General features: G+C 42.0%; 1 protein-coding gene across 1 annotated transcript; it reads left to right on the top strand.

The window, feature by feature from the left end:
* Positions 1–1,493: 1,493 nt before the first annotated feature.
* Positions 1,494–14,406, top strand: LOC148478282 (red-sensitive opsin). The gene is made up of 6 exons (XM_088455679.1): positions 1,494–1,724; positions 2,547–2,843; positions 8,980–9,148; positions 11,602–11,767; positions 13,205–13,444; positions 14,072–14,406. Exons 1-6 carry the CDS (start codon positions 1,616–1,618, stop codon positions 14,189–14,191), a joined length of 1,101 nt encoding a protein of 366 aa, XP_088311805.1. The 5' UTR covers positions 1,494–1,615; the 3' UTR covers positions 14,192–14,406.
* Positions 14,407–16,090: the final 1,684 nt, after the last annotated feature.

A 16,090-nucleotide genomic window follows, 5' to 3' on the forward strand; every position in this document is an offset into this window, starting at 1 on the left:
GTCCCAGATTCCTGTCCTATGTGTTTTAAAACCCCCAGGAGAAGTCTGTTTGGAAAAACAGACTAGAAATGTCGGTTTTAGTGAAAAGCCGGAATGGGTCCTGGGGGTGTGGATGTTAGGAGAGGGAGGCTCCATCCACAGGCCACTCCAGGTATTGGGCCTTTCAGCCTGGTAGCAGGCTCGTTAGGGCTTGCACCTGAAAGTGGCTCAGATAAGCTGGGTTTTGTTATAGCTGAGTGTCTCATACCTGGGAGGCCAGGCCCGCAGGCTAGTTTGCTCTGAGACACTGTGTGATACCACCTGTAAGTACTGTGGACGTGAACTTATTTAGTCTTCTGTTAGCGAGGGAACCTGCTGTCTAGTTAGAGCCCAGACGGGCTAGGATTTTTTTTGTGTTTTATTTTATTTATGTGTCCAGTACAATAAAGACTGGCTCCGACCAGCTTGCACGAGAACCCCAGAATTGTGTCCTGTTTCTCCAGCTGCTGTGCGTGTAAAGAGGGAGTCCATCTACCCAGGAGAGAGACCCCTATCCTGACTGTCACTATATATATATATATATATATATATCTCTATATATATATATATATATATATATACATACACAGTATTTATAGCACCTGACTAGGCTTCACATTACATCTGCTCACCTTAATACCATAATCCTGATTCAAGAAACTGGCACAGTGTCTGGTCCTGTATGATCCGTAGCTTTCCTTACCTGTAAACATTTTTCTGTTTTTCTCATTTAAAAAGAACAAAACAAAACAGTGAAGCATTTCTCCTGCGGAAACTTTGGAGAAAAATAAAATGTTAGTATTAAAAGATCAGATTCTATCCAGCTGTTTTCCATTAAAATACGTGATTTGCATGACTGGTCATGACAGATGTAGATCCTGAGAACAGATGGTAGGACGGGAGACATGTGGCCTCCAAAACTTTCTCTGGAAGTATGTTTTAATTTTCGCCTTTGCTGGATGCTCAAACACACAACAGTCTGCAATGTTTTCAGGAGAGGTCACATGGAATCCAGTCCTGGAATAGATATTCTTAGCGCTAATTGTTTCTATGCCATGTACAGTGATCTTTATTTTATATACAAATTTAACTTCCCCTAATTAACACAGTGACCCCAATTTCACAAAGTGAAGGGCATTAGCAAACGAACAGACATGGAGAAGATGAGATTGGATTTGGTGGCTAACAACCCCCCTCTCCCCCGAGCCTCTCCCCTCCTTTTTCTCTCTTTCCTCTTATCCTGTCACCCAAAGTGTCCAGAAAAGTCAACTTAACCTGATCAAGTGACGTAAGCCCACAGCACAGAGCTAGATAGATTGAGTGTGGAAGGGAGGGGTGAAGTTAAAACTCATATGCCAATTAAGGGATAAAAAGTTTAAGGGGGTTTGAGCTGGTGTGTGAGTGTCTAGGTTAATCCATCTCCGCTCAGTATATAACAGGAGATAGGTCACCCTACCATCCATCCAAGTGACAGATTTAGACAGCAAAGGAGTAGAGAACAGACAGTGTGTGAGGTAGGGAGAGGAGGAACGAAGGGACCAAGGGCATCTTGCAGCAAACATAAAGTAAAATCTGGTGGTAGAGGGACGCGCAGGTTATGGCTGCCTCATGGAATGAAGCTATATTTGCGGCGCGGAGAAAGCACGATGATGAGGACACCACCAGAAGTAGCGTTTTCATATATACCAATAGCAACAACACACGGGGTGAGTAATGGATTAATCCTGGAAACCGCAGGTCAGCATTTGAATAACACACAAACATAGAAAATTAAGCTTTTTGGTGTAATAATGATACTTTTTGATTACTGACGTATTAAAACTTTTAGATATGTTTGTTTTTATACCTAAAATGGCATGTTTACGAGTTCGCTATTATATGTGATCAATAGCTTTGTACTATCAACCAATTGGTATTTTAGGTTGTACTCCTAATATTAATTCAACATAGTTTTTGGACTGCGTTGGGTCTCATTTGCAGATTGCAAAAAATAAAGCTGAGGCTCAGAACATGCCAAAATCCCCTATGGTGGTGAGGTTTGCCTTGACTTGCGCATATGTGCCAAGATGCTAGAGCTTGCAGGGGTACTGATGACTGCACCAGCCACTCTTCTATGTGGTGGTCCACCTCAAAGCTTCAGAGCAGTTGTAAATTAGATACATTGGTGGCAAAATGAATCAATTATGAGTGTGACTATAAAAAGTTTTTTTTTCTCCGATATTTGAGGTAGTCGTTGCTTAAAGTAATTTTGCCATGTTGTAACTGAGCAATTAAGGTGATGGTTTAAAGTACCTGACGACTTACAGTCAGTTGTTATATATTGCTTTTCATCCTTGTAACATCCTACTCTCATCTTTACACTGTCTGACTATGATTTGATAGAATCGGTAGATTGTGGGATTACAAATAGGCGCCCATGTTGATTTGGTAGATCTGGGTCATTCAGGAGATTCCATTTAGATCGTGGTATATCTACAATGTTGCTGCAGATTAAGCATACAATAGAGCGTCTCTTTTATTATCCCCAGGTCCCTTTGAAGGTCCAAATTACCACATCGCACCACGATGGGTCTACAATGTCACCACTATCTGGATGATATTCGTAGTGGGTGCCTCGGTTTTCACAAATGGGCTGGTCTTGGTAGCTACATTCAAATTCAAGAAGCTTCGACACCCCCTGAACTGGATACTGGTCAACCTGGCTATTGCTGACCTTGGGGAGACGGTCATCGCTAGTACCATCAGTGTCTTCAACCAGATTTTTGGTTACTTCATCCTGGGCCACCCTCTGTGTGTCATTGAAGGCTACACGGTTTCAGTCTGTGGTAAGATATGGTGGCAGTGCCTCGTCAAGCACTATAAGATAAAATAGCATATACAATGGTGCATCATTTATGACGCACGACTGTAATTATATATGAACTCTGTCGTTTATTGAAGTCGAAAATTATACTCAATTATATATCATACTGTGTGATGTCACTAATAAGGAAATACGCGGTTTTACAGTGCTAAGGACGCATTCCCAACTGTTGTCCATTCACTGTGAAACCAATCATTAAAGTTAGATCCATTTCCTTCCTGTGAGGAGCGGCGAATGGTGAGTACATTAGCCCAATACTGTGTAGACACATGAGGCTATAGGCCGGGATGTCCCAAGAGGGTGTTGCAGTACTCGTGAATTATCCTCTGCAGGATCCCTTTACAAAAAAAAAATATATATATTGCCCCCTCCACCTCCCCAAAGCGAATCGATTATATTTTCACACTTTCTTCCTATAGCAGACCTATCTCTCCACCCCAATGGTTGTAGAAAATTCTATTTATACAGTATAGAATTTGGTGCCTGCAATCCCAGAAAATAAGAATTACACCAGTACGGTACCCCGAGCTGCCGCATGTAGAGTCCAGACGATTGCCCTACTAAAGGGACAGCCCTTTTATCGAGTTCTATAGGGCATAATATGATATTTAGATGTGCATGAGACTATATAGTAGCGTATTAGCTATGTGTTTGCAAGTGATGCTATACTGGGGCTTATAGTGCAGTTAGTATGATAGCATGTAACATTCTATATGGGAGTATGTGAGGTCATGATATAGACAGTATACCTATCTCGGTAATATCACACTCATTAAATATTTGTTTCTTCCAAATCACAACTTATCCTTCTCACTGTAGCACACATAAAGAAGTTACTTATTTACTGCAATAAGTGTAGCTTTTTTTTCACCATACTACGCACAGTGCATCAAATATATCATTTTAGTGGGTCAATTTACATGTTTGTTTGAGGTTTTTGCATACTACCCTAGTATATGGCAATTGTACAGTGTGCACTAATGTATTTCCAGCAATCCAACTGTAACGAAATGTAAGCATGCCTTTGTCCGGCTTTGTGGTGCTGCTCTTTATCCTAAACGGTTGTGTTCCGATAAAGGGGATTACCACATTTACATGCTGACATGTCTACAGCAGTTTCAGGTGGTTGCTTGTTAGATCATTTGGAAATAGTGACAGACTGACAAGACATAGAATTATGTAGGTAATGGTGACAGGCTGGCTAGACAAAAAATCATGTAGGTAGCAGCCAGTGCTTTTTTTCTATGGAAAATTATTTTCCCGGTCATTTCTTAAACTCATGCCTGGCTTGATGAAGGTCCTGTGTACTGGTAAGTGCCTCACAGGCAGTGTCACACACAGTGGGTGTCTCTGAGTAACTAGAAATCCACCCTAACGGACCACAATCAGAGCCCCGCCCATTCACATCTTAATGTTGTGATTTGCGGGTGCCATTTTGGCCACACCCCCTCCCAAGAACCCATGAATTGCGGCCATGTGGGGCGGGGCCTATTAACACAATTTACCAATCCCTGTCCCCAAGAACTACTGCATTGCATCTCTCCTCTGAAGATAAGTGAAAGTGTGAGATAGATAGATAGATAGATAGATAGATAGATAGATAGATAGATAGATAGATAGAGTATAAAAAAAAACACCCTTGCAAACACTTCTTTTGCCCCTGCCCGGTCTATAGAGTATGGTGAAACAAGTTCAAGGAGTGTTAAAATACACCACAGACGGTATTACCAAAGAACTTTTTGTGTAAAATATTTATACCAGTACTGGCTGACGTTGAGTACCTTCAGAAAAAAAGCTCTGGAAACCACTAATAGTCAAAAAAGGTGTCAAACGGTGACCACATTTTACAGTGAATCCGAAAAATCAGGTTCTCAAATCAAAAGGAAACACCTATATGGTGTGTAACGTTTGCTAATGGCAAAATTGTGCTCAAACTCACCAAGCGAGTTTCCATAGCATGTAATGATAAGTGATATTGTTTCCGATCATCCGCAGGTTCACGACATGGAAAAGAAATGAAAATCAAGAAAAAAAATATAGCGTACTATGTGAGGGTACAACATGTCATTCTTAATAAACAAGATTTTGCTCACGTGATCCAATTTTTTTTTTTTTAAATAATATTGTGATGACATTCTTCTTCAATAGTGAAAGTAACCCTCTGTGATGCAGTGCTCATCCATGATCAGAAAAAGCAAAAAGGACCATAGGGGGCCGATGCCAACTGAGCACTACATCAGTTTGGGTGAAATTGAGTGGTCGCGTAATTGCAGAACGGCAGCCAGGCGCATTTATATGTCTGACAAAGCCACATTATTTCTGACATACATACTTACTCTCCATGGAGTGTCCGGGAGACTACTGAGTTATGGGTAGCTCTCCTGGACTCCAGCGAGAGTAGGACAAACTCCCACCTGTTGCTCACTGCTGCCCACTTCCCAAGTGAAGTAGGTGGTCCGGACGGCTTTATGATGCACTTCGCACACCACACAGTATTGAAAATTGCCGTTTTGCATAGCAGGGGGTGCATAGCAACGTGGCTTTAATTTTAGCTAGTCCAAGGTTACTGTCCTGTGTGCACTACTGTTATGTGTACGCATTTGGCCCTTCATGAGCAAAGCAGTGTAATTCTGGACATATATGCCAACTGTCCTTGCAGTGAGAACAAAGGCCTTACTGAGTGAGACAGTTACTCAACATCTTCTACTATCCCATCAGAACCGGGAAAGTTGGCAGACTGTCCTGCTCTCCCCTACCTGTTCTGCCTGCTGTTGCTGCAGGTGTCTTAAGGTGCTGCTTGTATGGATCTTGGAATGTTAGGTTTGTGTTTGAAAAGGCATAGGTACATGACATATGGAAAGTTTAGCAATGAGTGAACCCTCTAGACATCTTTCCCCCACACCAGCCCTGATGTTAAATCAGTAGCACACATGCTTAATAAATAGACCTCAATACCTGCAGCCATCACATTAACTTGATAGTATCCATGTTTAATAAATTAACCTATTTCACTACCAAAAATCTCTAACAGTAAATTATTAGTATTAGCATATAATAAACAGCTGTCCCAAACTCATTTCCACAATTAATTATTAGCCTCTAAGCCACTCCAGAATTAAATAAATAGTCCCATTATCCCAACCAATTCAAGCAGTACCATGTATCTCCTTTTAAAATAAGTTACTTCCAACATTACCCCACCAAAAAATGTCTATCTTCCACTTACTTTTAAATGACCATCCCTCGCCCTCATCATTGAATGAATAGCCTGTGTAATCCCTCACACATTACATAGAGTCCTCCCTCCCCTCGCACTTACCTCTGTCTTTGCACCACCAGACATCTGCTAGAAGTACCAGAATCATTTTAAAATAAGCAAATAGAGATAGACTTCCACCAAATTACTAGAGGGGAAAAAAAAGTAGAAAAAAATGTTTAAGGTGCCAAAAAACAACCACAGACATTTAATTTCATTTGACAGGTATATGACTGGTGTGTAGCCTTTAATTTCCACAGCAAATTCACATCATTCATTTTCTTTAGCAAAATAATACAAATATGAGTTGTATGTTTCCAAAACAGTACTGAGAACATTAATTCTGTGACGGGATGTAGTCAGCACCCCGGTGTGCGGGATGCCAATGGCCAAAATACCAGCGCCGCAATCCCGACAGCGATGGGATCCCGGCACCAGAATCCTGACCGCCGGCATCCTGTAGGTAAGTATCGGGCATTAGGGGGAGGGTTTGGGTTAGGGTGCGGGTTTAATTATTAGGGGGAGGGTTAGGGTTAGCCACTTGGGCGGATGGTTAGTTTTGGTGTTAGTTTTGGGAGGGGGAGGTTAGGTTTAGGCACCGGGGAGGGAGTGTTAGGTTTAGGGTGCGTGGAGGAGATGGGGAGGTTAGGTTTAGGCACTAGGGGGGAGGTTAGGGTTAGGCACCGGGGAGGGAGTGTTAGGTTTAGGGTGCGAGGATGGAGAGGTTAGGTTTAGGCACTAGGGGGGAGGTTAGGGTTAGGCACTAGGGGGGAGGTTAGGTTTAGGCACCGGGGAGGGAGTGTTAGTTTTAGGGTGTGGGGATGGAGAGGTTAGGTTTAGACACTAGGGGGGAGGTTAGGGTAAGGCACCGGGAAGGGAGTGTTAGGCTTAGGGTGCGGGGAGGTGGAGGTTAGGTTTAGGCACTAGGGGGGAGGTTAGGGTTAGGCACTAGGGGGGGAGGTTAGGTTTAGGCAACGGGGTGGGAGTGTTAGGTTTACGGTGTGGGGAGGGAGAGGTTAGGTTTAGGTACTATGGGGAAGTTAGGCTTAGGCACCGGGGAGGGAGTGTTAGGTTTAGGGTGTGGGGAGGTGGAGGTTAAGTTTAGGCACTAGGGGGGAGGTTAGAGTTAGGCACTAGGGGGGGAGGTTAGGTTTAGGCACTAGGGGGGAGGTTAGGGTTAGGCATCGGGGAGGGAGGGTATGGGTAGGGGTAAGGGTTAGTTTTAACCTAGTTCCTTATGGGTGTCGGGATGCCGCTGTTGGTATTCTGACCAGCAGCATCTCGACAGCCGGGATCTCATATCCAACCCTTCTGTGACATCTAAAATGTCCTATACATAGAAAAAAAAATATTTAGTTGAGGAAAGGCTCCAGCAGCCCCACTAAGTGATTCCTATGGAAATAAAAATTAATTATACCAGTACATGAGGCAGGAGCGCATAAAATAAAACATTTCCAAGAGACTTTAATATTCAAAACCTTTGTTTGGATACATCTGAATACTGATTTGCACATTTTCTTGTTTTCTTGGATAGTTGCCTCTACAATGCAAGACATCATGCATTATCACAGGGCACTCAAATATCAATGCAGGGTTAGGTAAATGCATAAGTGCCTTTGGCAGTTTTATAACTTCCAACACTACCCCTTCCACCTGGTACAAAATTATTTGTTCTAAAGCTGGCCACACATCTAAAGATTATCTGTCCAACCAGCCAACTAGTTGATTGGTTGGAATGAAAATCTGGTAAGGAATGGGAGTAAATGATGCTCAGCAATTTGTTCCTAAATGCCAGAAAACAGACGAAAATGGACGTAAAGACAAGTTTTGTTAAATGTTTGATCTAAATAATTTGTTCAAACAACAGTTTTTGTCCATTTTCCAGTGTTTGGGAGCAAATTGCTGATTGTCATTTGCTTTCATCCATTACCAGGTTTTCATTCCAACCAATCAACAAGTTGGCTGGTTGGATGCAAGTTGGTCTAGTGTGTGGCCAGCTTTAGACTTCCCTTTTAAATTTATGATTGCACTCACCTGTGTTGGAACTCCCTTCTCATCCATTAACTAGTTCAACAGAGGTGACTGCAAAATCATAAAATAAGTTTCCAATCAGGAGATCAGAGAGATGCTTGGTTATCAGAGGTTTGGTGCAGCAATGTTTGCCCTTAGCAGCAGGCTGTAAACAAAACCTGTTTTAATTTGTTCATTGTATTATTATAAATTATCCCATTCATATCTATTATACTACAGAGAAGCCTATTGGGATAGGTAGCTTTTTATTATTTTATTTTTCCGTCCATTTCAGTTTTTCCTGTTTTTATATATATATATATAGATCAGATCTTATTGAACAGTCTGTATAATCTCCAGTAGTCTTTCTCTGTTTAACACATTTATAGATCTAATAAACATTAATTATGCTAGTTACATCCAGTTTATACGGAGCTATAAGAGCTCCTCTGTATCTATAAAACCATGGTAGTCTGCAGTGATCGGGGAATGGATCCTGACCCGATGACTGGACCCTCGGGTTACCATTGATACAGCTATGTCTAGCTACCATGTTTACTTTGCTGTTTATACATGTCATACTATGCAGTGGAACTGCAATTCTTTAAAGAGATCATTCTTTTCAGCAGGGATTAGCTATATAAAGAAAACTAAATACATGTCAAGAAAAATATATGTCATTTCATATTCTCACAGGATCGTAGTAGTGATTTTCAGACCTAGGGACCGCGTAAAATGTTACCAGTGCTCCAACATAAGTCTTTATCAAGTGTACATATTAGTGTCCATCTTCTTAATAAATTTTTGATGTAAATGACTGCTCTTTTTCCAGGAATCACTGGACTCTGGTCTTTAACAGTTATTGCCTGGGAACGATGGTTTGTGGTTTGCAAACCTTTTGGAAACATAAAATTTGATGGGAAACTGGCCGCTGCTGGCATAATATTCTCCTGGACTTGGGCAGGAGTTTGGTGTGCACCCCCAATGTTTGGCTGGAGCAGGTGAGTTCAGCAGAATTACTTTTGCTGTGCACAGGTGTCGCCAATGACGTATAACAATAGTTTTGCAACTGTTGACTTTTTAAATACAGTTCAAACAGCTGTAATTCACAGCAATCAGGCAGACATTAGCTTTCAGTGGTCTATTCTGCACTAGACTGACCAAAGCTAATATCTGCTATTTTGTACCAGGATATCAAGTAATATATCCATGAAATGCAATGCATGCCTGTTGGAGGTCACTAAGCAAATGCAGGCAGTGCAATCAATAGGTGCACCACAGCCACTAAAACATGTCCTGTTTATTACATTTTTATTAGAAACCATAGCAAACCCCTAATTTAATTTTAAATGTAATATATATCCAGCAATCACCCTTTTCCTAATGGAATGCAATAAACATCAACAGTATCTGGACAAGTTGAATGGAATACACATTAAGCTCCTCTTGTCACAAGCTTACAGTATTGCTTGTCACGGGAGGTTGGTGCTTGTACAATTGAGTTTTGAATGGTATTACATGGTATATACGCCATACCAGTGTGCAGTATAGCCTCGTGCCAATATACAGTGCAAATCTTCTTGCACCATCTGCTAGTTATGCCATAAGGGATGTAGTTGAGATCCGGTCAGGATGCTGGCAGGGTTAGGCATTAGGGGGAGGGTTAGGGTTAGGCTGCGGAGGGGAGGGTTAGACTGCAGGGTTTAGCTTTAGGCTGCTACTTACCAGCAGCTGTCAGTATTTTAATCCTGTTGGGATCCTGAGTGCCGACATCCCGTACCAAACCCATGCCATACAATTCAATATATAGTGTGCTGGCAATCACTATACTACAATGACAGGCTAGGACAGAGGTTCCCAAACGCAGTCCTCAAGGCACCCCAACAGTTCAGGTTTTAGAGATATCCAGGGTTTAGCACAGGTGGTTAAATCAAATTGAATGAGATACTAATTAAGTCACCTGTAGTCAAGCATGGATATCCTTAAAACCTGGACTGTTAGGGTGCCTTGAGGACCGAGTTTGGGAACCCCTGGGCTAGGGAACTGGTCTGCCATTGCAGATCACTGCAGCCAGACAGAAGCTGTCATTGGAAGCCAAGCACTGTATTGTGCCTGAGTTGCAGCTGACAGATATGCAACTTGAAGATGCCAGGTTCACTAATCAGTGAAGTGGTTCTGGTTCATTGGCATGGACAAAAAAAAAACACATTAAGGGGGAGAAGTATCAAGTCTTCTAAACAGTGGAGAGGTGGATAGATGAAGAAGTTGCCCATAGCAACCAATCAGCTACTACCTAACATTTTATAGTATAGACTTTGTAAACGACAGCTAGAAGCTAATTGGTTGCTATGCATAATCTGTCCACTCTGTAGAAGGCTTGATACACCTCCCCGTAAACCCCATTGGCTTAAACAATTGTAGGTCCCAGAAGCTCTATGAGAGTGGTGAATGCGCGCGGTTCCTATAATGACACCTTAATATTTAAAAAGAAAACAAGTTTTTTTTTAAGTTAAATCAGTTGAGAAATAAATACATGTGGATATATTTGAGTATTTGTTATTAATTTCATAATAGATGTTTGGATGGTCCATTATAAACTGACAAACACGAAACATTTGTTAAACAATTCAATGTTCATTTACATTAATGTTTATTAATATAATTCAGGTGATATAAACAGTTAAGTTACAGTACCGTCTATAAGCTCTTTTAATGAAGGGGATGGGTCAGAGTAACACAGGAGGTATATGGCACTTAGGGCCTGATTTAAGGATGGACACAGAGTCAATATTTACGTAGTTGAGAGATGTCTTGCTACTGCGCAATAAGTCTAGGGATCCCTTACAGCACACGCGCAAACCCAAGTGTTCTATGCCGTTCGCAAGTTTGTACGACATCGCTAACACTTGGGTCGTGGTTTGCTATTCCTGTGCGTATCAGAATGGAGACGACCTAAAGCGATTGCATAATGGGGCCGTTTCATTGGCGTGCTATGGGAATGTCACGGGTGTGACTGGGAAAGCTGCTGCGCTCCCAATCACAAATGCAATGCTTCAGAGGCCATGTTTAGTTGGATTAGAGGAGAGTAGCTAGAGTAGACCCTAGGCTACTGCAAATGTCGATGGTGCGACTGATGTTTGGTCGATGTTGGGAGTGTTTGCAATCTCCATGGCAAATACACAGACCATGGAGACTGAAAGTGGGCGTCTCACCACTCACACACCCCAAGGCTGAGATTAGCATTTTATCATATTCCCACAACGACGATTGCGATAGCAGCTACAAGCACAGCTTAATTACCATCCATCTGTGTATCAGGCCCTTAGACGTGGCTTTGCATCAGGGCATGGATATTTTTTTCCGTTTAAAGAAACTAAGGTTCAGCAGTTTTCTTTAATGAACATATAGGATTGGTTTAACAAGATCACACAAACCTTGTAATGTCTACCTGCAGGTACTGGCCCCATGGCTTGAAGACCTCTTGTGGTCCAGACGTGTTCAGTGGTAGCACTGACCCCGGAATTCAGTCTTACATGATGGTTCTCATGTCTACGTGTTGTATTCTTCCTCTGTCCATCATCATCCTTTGTTACATAGCTGTTTGGTGGGCCATTCGAAAGGTGAGAGTGGGATATCAATGAAGATGTGTTGCCAGACAATTGATCAAATCAAGAGATAAAGTGGAGAGAGATAAGGTACCAACCAAACAACTTCCAACTGTCATTTCTCAAACACAGCCTGTAAAATAACACTTAGAAGTGGATTGGTTGGTACCTTATCTCTCTCCCGGGTTTGATACATCTCTCCCTTAAAAACAGTTTAAAATATAGAGCAGAGGTTCTCAACTCTAGTCCGCAAGTATCACCAACAGGTTTGCACAGGTGAGTTAAGCTATTTTGCTGGGTCAGTACTGATCCCACCTACTTCTTCCCCTGAAGTGTTTATATATTTTATAAAGTTCATCATATCAAAATAAAAGAAGACTATGGGGGGAATTCAATTCAACGCGCTATTGAATAGCGACGGGAGGGACTCCCGTAGCTATTCAATACATCGCGCTGTTTGGTCACGCTAAGGATTTCTTCTCGCACCCCCCTGGGGATGCGAAGAGAAATCCGACCAAAGTGCTGGGTACGCGGCTGTTTTTCTACATAGCGCGGCGCTAACAGCCGCGCGCCTGGCACTTTGGTCAGAGAATGCCGGTTACCGCACCTTAACACCCTTGATAAGGCGCGATGACCGCGATAACCGGCATTCTCCGACCACACAGCGCACTGAATTGAATAGCTCCAGGAGCTCGCTCCCGGCACTTCGCGTTGAATTGAATCGCCCCCTATCTAATCATTGGTCCTGCAAATAAATCTTTAGAAGTTATATCTCTATTTAAGTTTTGCAAGTGTCTGGGGGAAATGTAATAGCCTACAACTTGCAGGCTACTTCGAGATGCCAACGAGTCTGCCTGATGTTTTTAAAGTGGCAATCATTTAAAAGGCAAAACAGACCTGCCTGCAAGTCACAAGCTACTGTATTACATCCCCCCCCCCTCTGAGTTTATTGCACAGGATATACTGTAACTATCTACAAATTAGATACATTGTTGCACATATCTTAGATACAGAACGTATATCTTAAAATGCAGTTTCAGAAAGAAGGTACAAACACATTTTTGGTGAGTAAGCCAAGGTGGCATTTTTACCTGCTGGCAGTACTGTTGCTAGCTTAAGAAGAAACCCTTTCTATAGCTATGGGATGTCCTGCCCTCTTTCAATTATTTTGTATATTTGAATTCGTACTTGGAGGGAGATGTATCAAACCTCAAAGAGGAGAGGTGGAGAAGTTGTAATAGCAACCAATCAGCTTCTACCTATCATTTTATAGAATGTACTTGATAAATGAAGGCTAGGAGCTGAATGGCTACTTTGGTAAACTTCTCCATTTGTTCTTTTTAGAACGTTTGAAACATCTGCTCCTTAGGCTTTCAGTGGAAACATTTGCATTGGTGGCGAGCTTTTATGTCAACCATCTGTAACAGCCATTGTACATCTCCAATCCAACAGGTCGCTCAGCAACAGAAGGAGTCGGAATCCACTCAGAAAGCCGAGCGGGAGGTCTCCAGGATGGTGGTGGTGATGATCATGGCTTATATCTTTTGCTGGGGACCATATACATTTTTTGCTTGTTTTGCTGCTGCTAACCCAGGCTATAGTTTCCACCCATTGGCTGCCTCAACGCCTGCATACTTTGCCAAGAGTGCCACCATTTACAACCCTATTATCTATGTCTTCATGAACAGACAGGTTGGTGTAGCTTTAAACTAACCGCAAATATATGTGTTCTAAGCATAGGGGGTGTTTATGTTGCTGCAGAGAATATTTCTCTACCTTGCTGTGCCTGTATCCTGCCCATCTCCAGTGGTTTGCCTTCATTGGCTATATTCAGGATGCACCACTTTCATGCACAGAGAATAGGGTGAGTGCTCTACCAGGAACTGGGTTTGGCTTTATAAGAAAGCACTTGGAGTAAACTGGGTGGGGTTTCGGTGAATCAAGGGTTTAGATTGGTAGGTTATAGGTGGGTATTATTTTGTCCTGATTTTGCTTCTTCACACGATGACAGTTATGTATAAGTAGGCTTGCTATAGCATCCCTTTAATTCGGAACACATGTGGATTACACAGGTTCTGTGGCTGATTAAAACCAGGTGAAATGGAGACTTTAAGTCAGCCAACCATAGAACCTTTGTAATTCATATGTGTTCTGAATTCAAGGGATGATATGGCAAGCCTAAGTTTAACTCTTTATAACATTACTTTGGTGAAGATACAATAGTATGGGTCAAGTATTGGAAAAGCTAGTATTCTATAGAATCAGAAAAGTTTATCTGTTTGTACTCTTACCCAAAACATTTTATTTTCCTTCCTGTAGTTCCGGAACTGCATTTATCAGCTATTTGGCAAAAAGGTTGATGATGGGTCTGAACTGTCCACTTCTTCTTCTCGGACAGAAGTTTCATCAGTCTCCAACTCCTCGGTCTCACCTTCGTAGATATCCAGGGATGACTCTCCCAAGTTTCTTCCTACCCTCTGCACATTTTGTATATATTTGGTTGCAGGAGCAGCTAATGCTTTTCTTCTTCTATATACAAATGCATTAATCTTGGCATTGGTACACCCACATTCATTGTCTATTGTCACAGTATTCCGGAACTCCAATACTTTTGCATTTAAAAAAAAAACATTAAATCTCATAAAATGTTGTAACTGGCCTGAATGTGATCTATGAAATAATGTACTATGAAAACATATGCTGTGACTGTAATAATGTAACAAGATAAGTACAATGTTAGTGCACACAGTGTTACCCGGGCAAAATTCCTACACAATGTCCATTCTCATTTAGCACAGATGTGTAAATAAGGTAAGGACATGAGGCTACTGTGAGTGAATGCTTAGTAAGAGCAGTCAGTACAGACAGAGGTTAATTGAGACACGCAGAGGCGTAACTAGATATGTGTGGGAACCATAGTAAAAATCTGTACCACTCGAGGTTAAAATAAGCGCAGGAGAGTTTTTTCCGGGGAGACAGAGCCCACGGCATCGCCTAGCTCTGTAGTAGTTGCACCTCCTGCTAATATGATATTTCTGGAGGACTTTACAATCTCTTGATCATTACAGAGGTAAGTAAGATAAATACAGGTTCTCTACCGCCTTTCCCATTGAGGCCCTGGAAGGCACGCTGCATCTAACACACGGGCGTTAACAGCAGACTATATATTTAGTTATTTATTTATGGTCTCCTGTTGATATAAGCATCATGACATGCGTCTTGGCCAAAGTGGAATTCCACTATCCTTGTGCTAACTTACATGAGGACACTGCCAAAACTGCCTGATGCTGTGTTCGACCAACATGTTTTGTTTTTTTTTTGTAAAATTCATGTTTCTGTACTACAGATGCTCACAACAAATGTGAACGCAAATATGGCCATATCCTTGTTATTACACTTGTGACTACTTTTGATTGAAAAGGCGGGACAGTGGGAGGGAATGGTCAGTCAAGCGTTGACCCAGTATCATGTCATTGCAATATAACTGGAAGTCGGTGCAGTTGCGGATACACCTGTTTGGAGTTTGCAATATAAAAGGTTTGAATATATACAGAATGCAAAAAAACACTCACTTGCCTCCTAGAAGTGTCCTATGCACTAGCGCTCATAACCTGGCCTGGTTGCAAAAGCCACAACCAATCTGGTTGGATAGGCTATGATTGGCTGGGCTAGCCACAAAGTAACAGAGAAACCCACGGCGTGAGATTCCCCCGTCATAAAGTGACACCGCTTCAGGCTGTTCAGCATTGAGCTGAATTCCGGAATTTCCCAGGACAGAAAAAAAAAAACACTTAGGGAAGGCACGGCATTGTATTTATTTGTTATCTTTTTAAAAAAAATTTACATTGAAATATGATGACGACCGATGTCAACAGCAACGTTATACGATTAAAGAGTAGCATGCACTTTGAACATTGAGACACATATAACACACTAGGTTGAGTCGCACAAACTTTAGGATAAATATTACTCTGAATTAGGGATGTGCAGGCTCGGTTCTACTCGGTTCCGTTCGTTTTTTTTTACCGAATCTTATTGGCTATCCAAAATTCGTGACAGCTGAAACCCAATAAGATTCGGGAAAAAAAAACGAACGGAAACGAGTAGAACCGAGCCTGCACATCCCTACTCTGAATAAACACGTAAATTTTTTCTTGCATACATTTTAGATCTGCGTTTTGAATTCAAGTGCGTCCAGTCCTGCCTCAGGCCTTAAATGTGGATCTACCTGATCATAGTACCAGGAGGCAGGAATCTCTTAACCCCCAATAATCAGGACCCTGGACCTCCACAGCATGCGCACAGTGGGCCTGATTCAGAACCGGACGCTCGGACCAG

This window comes from Taudactylus pleione, unplaced genomic scaffold (genome assembly GCF_031769625.1).
Source record: "Taudactylus pleione unplaced genomic scaffold, aTauple2 ptg000665l, whole genome shotgun sequence".
NCBI classification, from domain to species: domain Eukaryota; kingdom Metazoa; phylum Chordata; class Amphibia; order Anura; family Myobatrachidae; genus Taudactylus; species Taudactylus pleione.